The sequence below is a fragment of the Eretmochelys imbricata genome, chromosome 18 (assembly GCF_965152235.1).
Source record: "Eretmochelys imbricata isolate rEreImb1 chromosome 18, rEreImb1.hap1, whole genome shotgun sequence".
Lineage (NCBI taxonomy): Eukaryota > Metazoa > Chordata > Testudines > Cheloniidae > Eretmochelys > Eretmochelys imbricata.
In genome coordinates this window covers 23,264,172-23,277,099 of record NC_135589.1, presented here as the reverse complement: position 1 = coordinate 23,277,099, position 12,928 = coordinate 23,264,172, and the positions used below count along the sequence as shown (strand labels likewise).

Below are 12,928 nucleotides of genomic sequence, written 5' to 3'. Positions count from 1 at the left end.
GACAACAGAGGCAATATGATAGAGGTCTATAAAATCATGAATTGTGTAGAAAAAGTGAATAGAAAAATGTTATTTTCTCTTTGTCACAATACAAAAACCAGTGGTCTCCTGATGAAATTAATAGACAGTAGGTTTAAAACAAGCAAGAGGAAGTACTTTTTCACTCAATGCACAATTAACCACAATTGCCGTGGGATGTTATGAAGGACAAAAGTATAACTGGATTCAAAAAAGAATTAGATACATTCATGGAGGATCAGTCCATCAAATGGCTATAAGCCAAGATAGTTGGGGGTGCAACCCCATTCTTGGAGTGACCCTAAACCTGTGACTGCCAGAAGCTGGGAGGGAAAGATGGGGTGGGTCACTCCAGCTGTCCTGCTCTGGACAGTTCCCCCATCCTCTGAACCTCTGGTACTGGCCACTGTCACAGACAGGATACTTGGCTAGATGGACCCTTGGTCTGACCAGTATGGCAGTTCTTATATTCCTTTAGACCATATGTTTGTTGCCTACTGTTTTGTATTTGACTTATCTCTACCATCCTGTACCATATTTAAACCTGTGAACTAGAAATGAAAAGCTTTGTATCCTATTCGCAGTCCTGTTAAGCCATCAATTCCTCATCACCTATGTCCGTTTATTTCAAAGCATGCGATGAAGGTTAAAAAGATACTTAACTTAAGTAAGTTTTCTTTCACTACGAGATTTACTATTTGCGTGCAGGCACATGGCTTAATGGAAAACAGCATCAGTCACTTCTGAAGAATAAGCAGAACTGGAGAAGAAACTTCCCAACAGAAATGAAAAATTGGAGAACTTTTGGCAGTATCCTTACAATCAAAGTTAACACAGATAGATAAGTTCCTATGTTTAAACTTGAAGAGCAAGGGATAGTCATGTTTGCTATTTATCGAATTTCCCAGTTAAACCGACTGCTCCAGGGACAATGATTCTGTTTGTAGATTGAGAGAAGCCCAGCACCTACAGAGAAAGGATGATGGCTGCACAGTTATGAACTGTTGGTTTCTATCAGTATGGAAATGTAATAACTGTCAGAGGAGGACGCCAACATTGTCAGCAACCTCAAGACAGGCAACTAATTCCAGGTTTGAACACCTTATTCTGGGGCCTGATTTTCAGGGCTGCTGACCTGCAACGGAAGTCAGGTGTTTGGTCTCTCTGAAAATCAGGCCAGTTATTCAGGATTTAGATCCCTAACTTTTGGCCTCCAAATCTGAAAACATCTTTGCCTATTGGTTAAAATCCGAAACGATGAATGAGGTGTTAGGAGTGCTATGGAGTCATTTACATTGCAACCCCAAAACGACTTCCTTGTCATAACTTTGAAATAGCGATAAGAAGGGCTCAACTCAAAGTTTCTCTTGGCATCATAACATCTCTCTCTTTCTGATCTTGCCTATCCCAGTATTCATCCTGGAGCTGAACAGAAGCGCTGTGTAGCTATTCGAATGAGGGTCATCCATTCTTGGCTAACTCCTTTCTTTTACAGAGTTGCACAACCTTGAGAGCATGATTGAAGGATGCCCATTTACAGTTGGAAGATGCTTTAATGAATCACAAACTCCTATTCCTTATACAATGAAGGCACAATGTGCCCTTGTTTATGAATAAAAGCATGCAACAGTCACAACAAAATGTACTGCATCACATTTTATAAATAGGATAATAAGAAATGTACTTCCAGTTCACTTGTTTCAATTCCAATCAATTATCAGATTGAAGAAGGATGGTCTAAAAGTCAGCACACACACCTATTAAATGGGAGAGAGAAACTCAGTACCCAGGGAAGCTGAAAGAGACCCGTGGTATTAGTATACAGCTAATTGGATATGAGTTTGCTAATGACAGGGCAGCAAAATGACAAAAGTGATTCTGGGTAGCATACACAATGGCTTCCTGGGTGACTGGGAAGGTGAGAGTCCCTTCTCTATGTGGTGGTGGTAAGACTGCACCTAGAACAAACTCTCTGCAGTGCTCGGTAACTCAGCACTAGAAATATGCAGACAGAAGTATTAGAAATACAGAAAAAGACAGGAACAATGATTAAGGGGCTGGAGGAATGGACTTATAAGGAAAGGAGCGAAACATGAACTAGTATAGGTTGGCCAAACCGCGATTAAGGGGGACATACACACTGTGCACAAGGGTCTGAAAGATGCAAACACAGAGAGGGAACAGGAATTGTTTAGGCTAGTAGAATGGGGCTGAATGGAAATTTGCTGACAGTGAGAACTGTGAGATTTACATAGTGTAAAATAGTCTTTCAAAGAAAAGGATGGATGCTTCATGGCTTCAGACATTTGAAACTGGATGGGAAAAACTACGGAATAGTGTATTGGACATGGAATAATCCTGCAGGGCCCCAGTGGGGCTTGAGAGGGATAAGGCCACGATCCAGTCAAACTCGCCATGCCCTAACTTCCTTAATTAGGAAGCTATGATTATTTCAAAAAGACAAACAATGTGCGGGGAGGAGCCCAGCCCCCTATGCATTGGATGTGACATTATGATGCTACAGCACCTTGCGTTAGCTAGTACCTTCCACCTGCAAAGGTAACAGATAAATCTTGGACTTGAGGAGTTTTGCACTTGGGATTCTGAATCATTTCCTACAAGGCACGGGATAAAGGATGTATTCAGGATCCTAATCTGTGCATTTCTCCTGGAAGACAAGGACTCCTCCCCATGATTTTTCAGTTGCTATGAAATAGAAATGGGAGGTGAGCTGGTAAGGCTCCAGATACCTTGAAGCACTGGAGTTGGGTTCACAGGACTGGTGTAGACAGACAGGGAAAATAAAAACCCTTTCGAGCAATGGGACAGAGAAGAGCTCTGGACTTGTCAGGCTTTGGGGAGAGCAGGCAATTTGATTTGGAAGGAGGGAAGGGTGAGTGCTAATGGGGAAGAGTCAATGACTGCATGGAGGAGGCTAATTATTCCAGGAACTGTCTGTGGTTCAGGGTATATGCAGAACCAGTAACAGCATGGCTGACAACTATGCACCTCTGAACACAGAGGAAACTCTGTAATATCTTCGCTCACGAGCACTACATGGGACTATGGGAGGTAAGCCTCTACACAGAGACATTAATAGAAAATGGTCTCTTTTACATTTGTTACATTCAAGCTACAGGTTTATTCTTGTACATTTATCTAGCTCACTCTTTATAGCAATTTCTTTCAGCAGATTTCCCTGAGTTTCTAAGAGTTAGGGGAAGGGGAAGAGACAGTGAATGGCAAACGGGAACAACAACAAAGGAGCAGATAAAGAAGAGGAGATGAATAAGTTAAAGGGCTGAGAAGAAACCCAAGGTACTGAACCACCACACCAGACCCCCAGAGCATCCCTGGTGAGAGCCGTCAGGGACAGATCTGGCTGCTTCTCTTGCCACTATGCCCCTTCTTTGCTGGGAGGGAGCACCTAAGTAACCCAAGAAAAGAAGAGTGCCACAGAAGGAAGCGCAGCTGGGGGAAGTGAATGCCAACACTGGTGCTGTGCAGAGAGTCTGACTGGATTTAGAATTTCAATCGGATTCTTGTGTCACATCATCCATCACGCAGACACCAGCAGAGAGAGGAAGTTAAATAATAAAACAAACAGCTGTCTGCTGCCTAAGGCACACTGGACTCTTACTAAGTTTAGTTTGCGATTTGTTCAGACCAGTGCACTGAACAGTGACCTTTAAATGGCTCCTTTAGCCGTACCTACAGAAGGCTTCTCCCCTTCCTTCCAAGTGCCAGCTGTATCCTACTGTATCCACCGGACATATATTTAAAGGGCACTGTGTGAGCGAGTATCTGTCCCTGAAAGGACATGAACAAACGGTCTGTGGATCTCAAAGCAGAAGTACTATCCTTTCAGCTAAGCAACAGTAACACTGGCTTCTTTGACGTTCTTTCCAGCTACAGGAGGCAAAAACCTTGTGAGTTATAGGAAATGCTGCACTGTGTGTTATCTGTCATTGAGCTGATGCACCGTAACCACACTAGTGTTCAGTAGCTCTTCCCTGTAGCATGGGTCTAGCCGGGGCACACTAGGTTGCAGCCTGACACAGGTGGAATGCTGGCTTGGGCTGCAATGCTATTTTCCATCAGATGCTGTTACTACACTCGATTGACTTATCATTCATAGTCAGCAAATTTAAAGGGGCAAAATAAAGTTCAAAGGTCTGAATGAAACCATTATAAAAGTACAGACATTTTGTGCAAACTGTGGGAGGGAAAACTGGATGAGAGGAAAGAGAATCTGCTACAAGGCTGCTTGAGATCTTCTTCCACGCCCTGATCAAATGAGCTGCTAAAAGGCATGTGTTTATACATCATAACAACAATAATGAAAAATTCTGCAGCTGGGCTAATAACTTGGAATACCAAATCCCAGTTCAATGCAGTTTGCAGTGATTCAGATTGGTTATGCCAAGCAATGACTATGCATCATGCCTCTCTAACTTTATTCTGACTTGCTGAAAGACAACACACCACACAAAAAAGAAGAAGAAAATTAATTAGTGCCATCTCGCACTTCTGAACAACCCAACAATAACTAACCAGGATAAAAAGGCCAGCAATCCTTGACTATCACCAGCACTCATGTGCAAGCCTACCATAAATAACCAGCATGCACAGACCAACTGTTCTAAAAAACCCTCTAACAGCAAAGTAATATCTGCACATTGTAGGAATGTGATGAGAATTCAGTTTGAAACTTCCAAGGGGCTTTACTAAGCATACACCAGTAAGAAGAAATATTTGAAAACTGTACAGGAGTTCTAGGACAAAGGTTGAACCCCACTTTCCTTGACTATGTTTTGCCACATACTCTGCACTGAAAGATTTTCAAACAAAAATCTAATCATCAACATAGGGTTTCTTTCGCTCCTGTGACATCCCATATCCATGTTGCAGTCAGCGTTCTTTGCTCCTCACTGCCTGTGAATAACTTCATGTCCAAATCATCTCCTCATTTCAGGAAACACTAAGAAATCTCATTCTCATTAGCTGTCTCTCTGTGTAGGGGATGTTTAAACTGTTATCATTTTTATGTTGCTGAACAGTTATCGAGAGAAAAAAAATCATCTCACAGCTCTCAATAGATACTTATTATTTTAAGACATCCACATCATTTTCAGAGAAAAAGCAGAGAAAGTTATAGATCACTTTCCAGACGCAATGAAAGCCAGAGTCATACAAAATCTCTATAGAACAAACCACAGTAAAAGAGAAATCTCATGTCACCTTACCTGAAGAAGCCAGTAGCACCTTCTGTGGAAAGTGGGGATGATGGACGAATGGACATAACAACCATATAGGCACTAGGGAGAAAAAGGAGATACAGCGTTACTGAAGGAAATCACTGTTCAGACAGTAACCTAAGGTTAGAAGAAAGGTAAGCCTGCTCCAGGGACTGGCCTGGTATCTACAGTACATTATATGCTGTGTTGTGTTGGTATTTACTAAAATCAATGCCCTGAATAGCTCTTGCTGGTAAAACAGAATACCAGACCAAATTACACCCACACTTTAGAATAGTGCTTCATAAACATTTACACAAGTTTAAAGCATTAATAATCTAGATTTTTACACCCCTAGCTGCTTTACACTTTGAGAACCTGTGGCACAGAATTCTCAGATTATTTCAAGTAGAAACAATCAACATGAGATGGCAACTAGGGAGGCAGTGTGGCAGAGTGGATAGAGCATTGGACTGGGATTCAGGAGACGTGGGCTCTATTTCTGGTTCTACCACTGGCCTGCTGGGTAACCTTGGGCAAGTCACTTCCCCTGTCTGTGTCTCAGTTTCCCCCTCTGTAAAATGGGGGTGATGCGAAAGCGACCTGCTGGTGCAAAGTGCTCTTCACTGACTGACTCACAGAAAAGTTATTCATGCCTCATCTTCATAAGAGCTGGATTCACCCAAAATATAGAGAACGACCGATTCTTAAAACAATTCCAGTCAGTCCTGACAGTAAATGGGAATTTGAAACTAGGCCAGGGCAGGCATAGTATCATTCTGTTACAACTAACAGAGCAAAGTAAAAACCCTATGCAAACGTCACCAAGCTCTCCTCACTAATACCCAGCCACTGGGGCTCTGGGTCAGTTGTCATTTCCAGTTCTAAATTCCATTGCTCAGGAATCTATAAGCTGGCCAAAACATGCCATTTAAATTCACAATGGCCCCCAGGACCATCTAAAGGCTTGCTTAGTTAAGCCTCGTGTCACAGGCCGCCATGGTGAATCAGGAGGGAGCTAGAAGAAGGGTGTCCTTGGGAGACATCCTGGCCCCACTGAAGTCAATGGTAAAATCCTATTGACTTCAGTTGGGTCAGGATTTCAGCATTGGTGAGGTGAGGATCCTTGGTGCCAGAGCTCAGTTCCTGCCTTCATTGGCTTTCCAATGTCCACATTTGTTAACCATCAGTTGCAAGACCTGCTTCTCCATGCAGGGTCTGGATAGGGCTGGCAGGTGGAGATTGGGGTGAAGAGAGGGTTTTGGTTATGTGTACTTGAGAGGGTTCCTTATGTTGAACATTGTTCCTGCACCCAAAGCACTAGGGAGGGTTGAGTGAAGCAATAAATAAATAAAATGTTACATGACCATTTCCTTTGGCTTCCACTACACAGAAATCCCTCAGAGATGCACGCACTTTACCGGATACGTTACTGAAACCAAATGACTTGATTTCCTAAATCAGCATCACAAAGCCGGAGCCACTGCCTTCAAAATCACTTATTAAGCTACATAGATTCTCCTAATAACCACTTAAGTGATAAGCTACTGTATTTACTCAAAGCTCAGTCATCTAGATAAGGTCAAAGCAAACAACACTGCACTGTATTACCATGACTCCAGGCACACAACAAAGAAGCCGGTTTGATGTGTATTTTTCCATCTTCTGTTTCAAGATTTTTTTTTTTTTTAAAAACACTCCTTCATAACACAACCCATGGAAAAAATTCAGTGGATTTGGCTTTAAAAAATTCACAATACATTATTTTGCACATAAAATGCCAAAATGACATTTTGTTAATGAAGCTGATTTGAACCCTACTTGTATGGGAATGGGAATCAATGAGGCTAAGGGATTTTGGCTGCAAGAAAGTCAGATTTCCAATATGCTAGAACTTTTAACATTGCTGTCAGTTGTGAGCTAAACCCAGTACAAACCAACTAACCAACCAAAGCCGAATTAATTTCAAAGATCCCTGTACAATTCCTGTCCAAAATGTATTTATTAAGAAAGCAATATTCTTTTCTGGCTTTTAATGGAGAGAGGGAGTATGATATTACACTTCCTCCTATTGAAGAAGATTCTTGTTCTGACATTTTCCCTTGAATAGTAGATTGCAACCACTGACCAACCTGCTTGTAGCTTTCATGAGCTATTTTCCCTTGAATGGTCACATGCCTCTCAGCAGTATCAGTATTTCTACAATTAAGGGGGGGTGGGGGGGGAGGAACCAATCCAATTTCTCCTGACCATGGATTTTTTTAAACTAATTTTTAATGTTTGCATTTTATTCTACAGATTGTGTTGACTAGAATAATACTTAGCCTTTATGTACCACTTTACTTCTTCCAAGTGCTGTATAAATGTTAACTAACAAACTCTCGTATCTGAGGGCTAATAGTCCTCATTATATAAGGAACCGAGACCCATTGAGGTTAGCCCACTTTACAGTGGGAAACTCTTGTCAGCAATAGCCCACTCACACAGGTAATGAAAACAGTTTTACTGCTAGTATAAAAGGAGAAAAAATGGTTTCCACCACTACTCCCAGAAGTGTGACTGAAACTTGGCTGATCCTCATCATTTTCTGTAGAAGTGCTGGAAACAATTTTCTTCCTTCTCCACAGGCAATTCAGTGGTGTACAGTACTGGTTCTGAGGTAACGGTTGCCAACAATGGTCATTTTCTTAGACATTAAATGACTTGTCCAAGGTCACACAGTGAATTAGGGGCAGCGCCAGGAATGGAACCCAGGAATCCTGACTGCAAGGCAGGAGCTCTAAGCACTAGACAATATTTCCAATCTGCAAAACACCCTGTCTTATCAAAGCATCTACATCTGGGCAGGAGCACCATCAGGACTGTCAGCACAGCTCTAAAAATAGCATCTGCTGGTTACTTAATGGTGCTGAACCAGCTGAGGAGCACACCACATTGTTTTCGTAGGGGATACTAACCCTGGAGCTGTTCTTTTTATTTACTCAGAGATGGAGTAATCCAACAATGAGATATTTAGAGTCCAGTGAACATTTCCCATCAAATGAGAAGAAACTTTAAGATAGGAGAATAAAAACCTGTCAGCTTCCCTTTAATGCAATGACAGGGCAAGGAAGAGTTTCCTCTTTACAACAGATATTCCAAGACACCGCTGTGGTGCTGTGTTTTGCAGGAGGATGGTGCTGAAATTGCATACAAAAGACAAGCAGGGTCTTATTTCAGTCTGAAATAAATATACCAACCAAAAGGGAGTAAATCAGCAGTATTAGAGAATATCAGATCCTCTTGAACTGAAAAATACTGTTGAAGGTTCCCTGCCCTGCCTCATAGCTCCAGCTTCCCTTATGCTTAGCCCATCTCACTAACACATGAAGAGAAAATGCAAGTTGTTCATTAAGACCATAAAGCTCATTCTGCCTAATGCCAATACATGGATCCCCTTAGTGAAAATGGGAAGGTTTTTATGAACCTCAAGAAGAGACCAAGTGCTTTACAGTGCTCTCTTTAATACATCTAACCCAAGGCCCTTTAACGGGACACACAAAATGAGAACTAGCATTTCTGTAGGATTAGCGTAACAGGCTAACCATGGCCTTGCTGCTGCAGTTGCAGAGTGCCTTCTGTGGAGTCATGGGAGTGGAGGGGTACTCAGCAACTTGTAGGATTGGGCCCAAAGTGTGCCCCACTCTCCAGTGAGTAGAAGAGTCCACAGCTCAGTCTGTTGATTCATTTGATATAAGGAGATAATGAGCTTGAATGGGATCTCTCTTCACTTGCAAATGAATCCTGGTTTATATCCTTGGTTGAGATGAAGAACTGAAACAGGATTAATTTAGAAGAATCCATACTGGCTCACTAAAATTTAAAAGAAACCATATTGACCCATAGAACTGTGCTCCTGCCATGCGGCCATAAAGTGAGAGCGCCATGGATCTGCCATGAAGCCATGAAATAATAGTCAGTGATTCTAACACCTCGGGTTGGGGGTACCTAAGTCATGGTAATATATTCTAGTTTCCTAATTATTTTCAGATCTTTTTATTAAAATGTAAATATCTATCTTTAACTACAATGGCAACATGAGACCTTCCAGCATATAGCTTTGTTCTATATGAATCCTAGACCTAGTTTCTCAACAATTAATGAACAATAGGATTTCTGCCCTGTGCAATGTCATGTTAGAGAAAACAAAGCACTCAAATCCTGAGAAGGAACTGACGTGAGTGCATGCCAGGTGGCAGAAGAAGAGATGTAGTGTTCAGTGACAGATGATCTATACAACAGAATTAGCACTGGCTTCTGCCTTCCAGCTACAGTTCAGATGTCAAGGTATGAATAATAGCTACATACATATGTATAGATTGGCTATGTTTAAAGGGAGGGATTTTGCACCAAGATTACAAAGAATGACTGAGGAGAGAGCACAAATGCTGCAGACGTCTGGATTTTGGTTACTACACTTCGGGTTCTTTTACCCATTCTGGCAAACAAACTTGGCTCCCTTTAGTGCCAAAACATTTTAAATATTAAAACTATTAGAAACTGTATGTTATAAATATTTTAAAATGTGCAGTCTCATGTAACTATTAGCAACACTTGGATGACATAAACTGAAGGACTAAGATATAGCAAATTCACCTGCTGAACATTTGCATTATCTCTATAATGGTGAAATAAATATCAAAACGGAATAAGTTATAGGCTTCTTTACAGGGTTTATTTTTAATTCCTTTTCTAATGGTTGCCTCTTCTTCCTCTTTCAGGCTCCTTCACCCCTGAAGTTCTAGTGATGGTAGACGGTTCTACCCAGTGGCTCCCGCACCCCAGCACCTGCCATATTCTCATGATTTTGAGCTGAGTTTGGTTTGCAGTTTGGACCACCCCAATCTGCCTTGGTGACCGATTCCCACAATCGTGAATGCGCAATGGAAGCCTGTGCCCCAGAGTCTACCAGAATTATACATGTATATCTACTGATCTTGCCCATGATGTAGTGTTTGGGCCCAAACTTACTGGCCGGTAGAGACTCTCATTTTGGGCTTACTGATCTGCAGACAGGGGCCTGGCCTTGGCCTTGCCCCCCCCCCCGCCGCCGCCTCCAGGAGCTACCCTGCTGTGGGCATTTCTACCAGAAGTTGTCTGTCAGTCACAGTTGGTTGCTTCCTATGTCCCTGTCTTCTCCACCAGTTTTTTCAGGGTTCCCTTTCTGCTTTCAGCTGGTTAAGAACACATTGCATCACTCTCACGCCCTCCGTCCGTTCTCAGAAGTCTGATTCCCATGTTTTCTTGTAACAGCAGTAACTTCCAGTTCAGTGCCGGGCACCTGGGTCCCCGTCTTCTGCTGCTTTTATGGCTCATTCTAGCTCTGCGGCAACCCTAATAGCTTCTTCCAGCTCTTCAGGTTTCTCCTTCTAAAGTGCTACCCAGATCTGTCTCCCAGCCATACGAGCCAGTAAATCCTGCATTTAGTCTTCACAGTCTGGGAAGTGGCGAGGTATCGGCAAACAGCCAAAATTGCTGAGAGAGTCTCCTTTTTATTGTGTCCAGCCATTGAAGGCTGCTCAGTTCCACTCTGCATCTGTGGTTTGATCCATAGAGTGTTGCAGGGCAACCTTGACAGAGGTGTATTTGCCTTGGGAATCATGTGTCCATCCTTCAAAAATCTCCTGGGCTTTGCCTTGCAGCAGCAGGCCAAAAATCTAGCTTGGTGGCCTCATTCCAAACATCTAATCGGGCAGCTCATTCAAAATGGCTGATCCAGCTGGCACAGCGTTGGCCACCCCCTCTCTATGCTTCAGGCATGAAGATGGGCTGCCATAGCTCTCTGCTTGCACTGCCCTATTTCCACTCTCAGGGCTCAAGGATAAAACGTCAGTCAACAGGGTTGTTAATTTCTGGCCACGAAGCAGTCCTCTGACACCTTGTCACTATGGCACCTTACCCCTAAACCCTGCTGGCCAAATTCACCAGCTGGGCAAATTACACTACCACCCATGTAATTATTATAGCTGCTTAGCACTGTGGTACACCAAACCTCGAAGGCACTAATACAGTGCCAGGTATACTGCAACTCAAAGGCACGCACTCAAGGTGCTTCAGATGGTAGGCCAGAATCTAGGCATGAGCCCTGGTGGGTCCCACTAACCGCTCAGACACATGGCTAAAGTAAAACGGTATTTTACTATGGCTGGCAAGAAAGGGGAAGGTTCAAATATCCTAGGATTAGTAGCTTAAACAGTTACAACTCGGGGTGAAAAATAACATTTCTTGTTTGGGCCCTAGGGAGCAGTCCAGTTGAGGGGTAGGGCTCTACAGGCCTACTGCTTGGGATGCCCTTTCTACTCCAGTCTTCTATTAAAAGCAAATGGGAACTTGGAGGTTTCCAGTCCAGGATCAGCTAGTGGTTTGTCCGACAGGGACCACTCCACAGTGGCTCCCTGTCCAGTCTCTGATGATTCTCCACAGGTCCCGCAAAGGCTTGAAACTGGCAGCGATGTCCAGCAGTGACACTCAGTTCACATGCAGTTACGTAGATTCTGCTGCAGTCTGCTCTATACACTGAACCTGAGCAAAAACAGAAGTGTTGCTGATGGGCAAAGGAAAATATTCTGAGACGTTTTCAACCACAGTGCAGTCTCCTTTGGTTGAAGGGTCACACCACAATTGGTCAATTCAGTCGGTACGCTAGGAGTACTCTTGGATTCTTCATTGACACTGAGCTTTCACATCACAATGGCCATGAATAATACTTTCTACCATTTCTGGTTGGCTAGGACACTCCACCCCATCTTGGTGGATGAAGACCTGGTATCAGATATTCATGCCTTCATCACTTTTCAGCTGGACTATAGAAATGTGATATACCTGCGCATGAAGCCTGCAGTGCTTAAGAAACTCCAACTAGTATGACCCTGCAGTGCATCTCCTCGGTAACACAAAGTACTGTGAGCACATCAGACCTCCACTCTACACTGGCTTCCCATTGAATTGCGAATGAAATTCAAGGTCTCAGTCCTTAACTTCAAAGCACTCCATGGCCTGGGCCCAAGATACTTAAAAGACTGTTGGCAGGTCAAGGACAAAGACTGTAAAGCTCATCTGTGTGGGAGACAGAACCTTCTCCAGGTGCAGTCCAAGACTGCAGAATGAACCCCCTCAGGAACTCAGGGCCATCACAAATCACACTCCTTTCTGCTCCAAGTGCAAAGCACGTTTCTTTAAACTTGACTTCTCTAAACACATAGCAACAGGTATAGTTTATTTAATGACATCATCATCAAACCATACCTAAATAAGACATTCCAATGCACAGACTTCTTCTGGAGAGAAGATGAGAAAAACAACATGTGACAAGTGTGTAGTCATGCTGCTTACTGCACTACTGCAAGATGCTCAGATACTGTGGTATATAAACTTTGATATATATTGATAAATAAATATTTGATACAGAATAGAATAAAATAGAATAGACAGTTTCCTGGTGCTTCCCCTGTGCATCCACCTTCCCTGGTGCCCCTGGCTTGCCATGCCACCACTGCTTCACCAAGTGCCAGATTAGTTCCTGGGTCAAGGTCCTCCCACAGAGTTTCTGCTCACTCCCTGCTATTTGGGCTGGGCAAGGGGATGTGCCTTCATGTCTACCCTGGAGGATCATAAATGTGTGGTCAGAGCATTGA

General features: G+C 43.0%; 1 protein-coding gene across 1 annotated transcript in view; it reads right to left on the bottom strand.

Annotated features, from left to right (window-relative positions):
- Window positions 1-12,928, bottom strand: part of CAMTA1 (calmodulin binding transcription activator 1) — a 929,632-nt gene that overhangs the window by 382,664 nt on the left and 534,040 nt on the right. Inside the window, exon 5 of the mRNA XM_077837398.1 lies at window positions 5,265-5,336. Coding sequence (XP_077693524.1) covers window positions 5,265-5,336 — 72 coding nt within the window. The remainder of the gene's footprint in view (window positions 1-5,264; window positions 5,337-12,928) is intronic.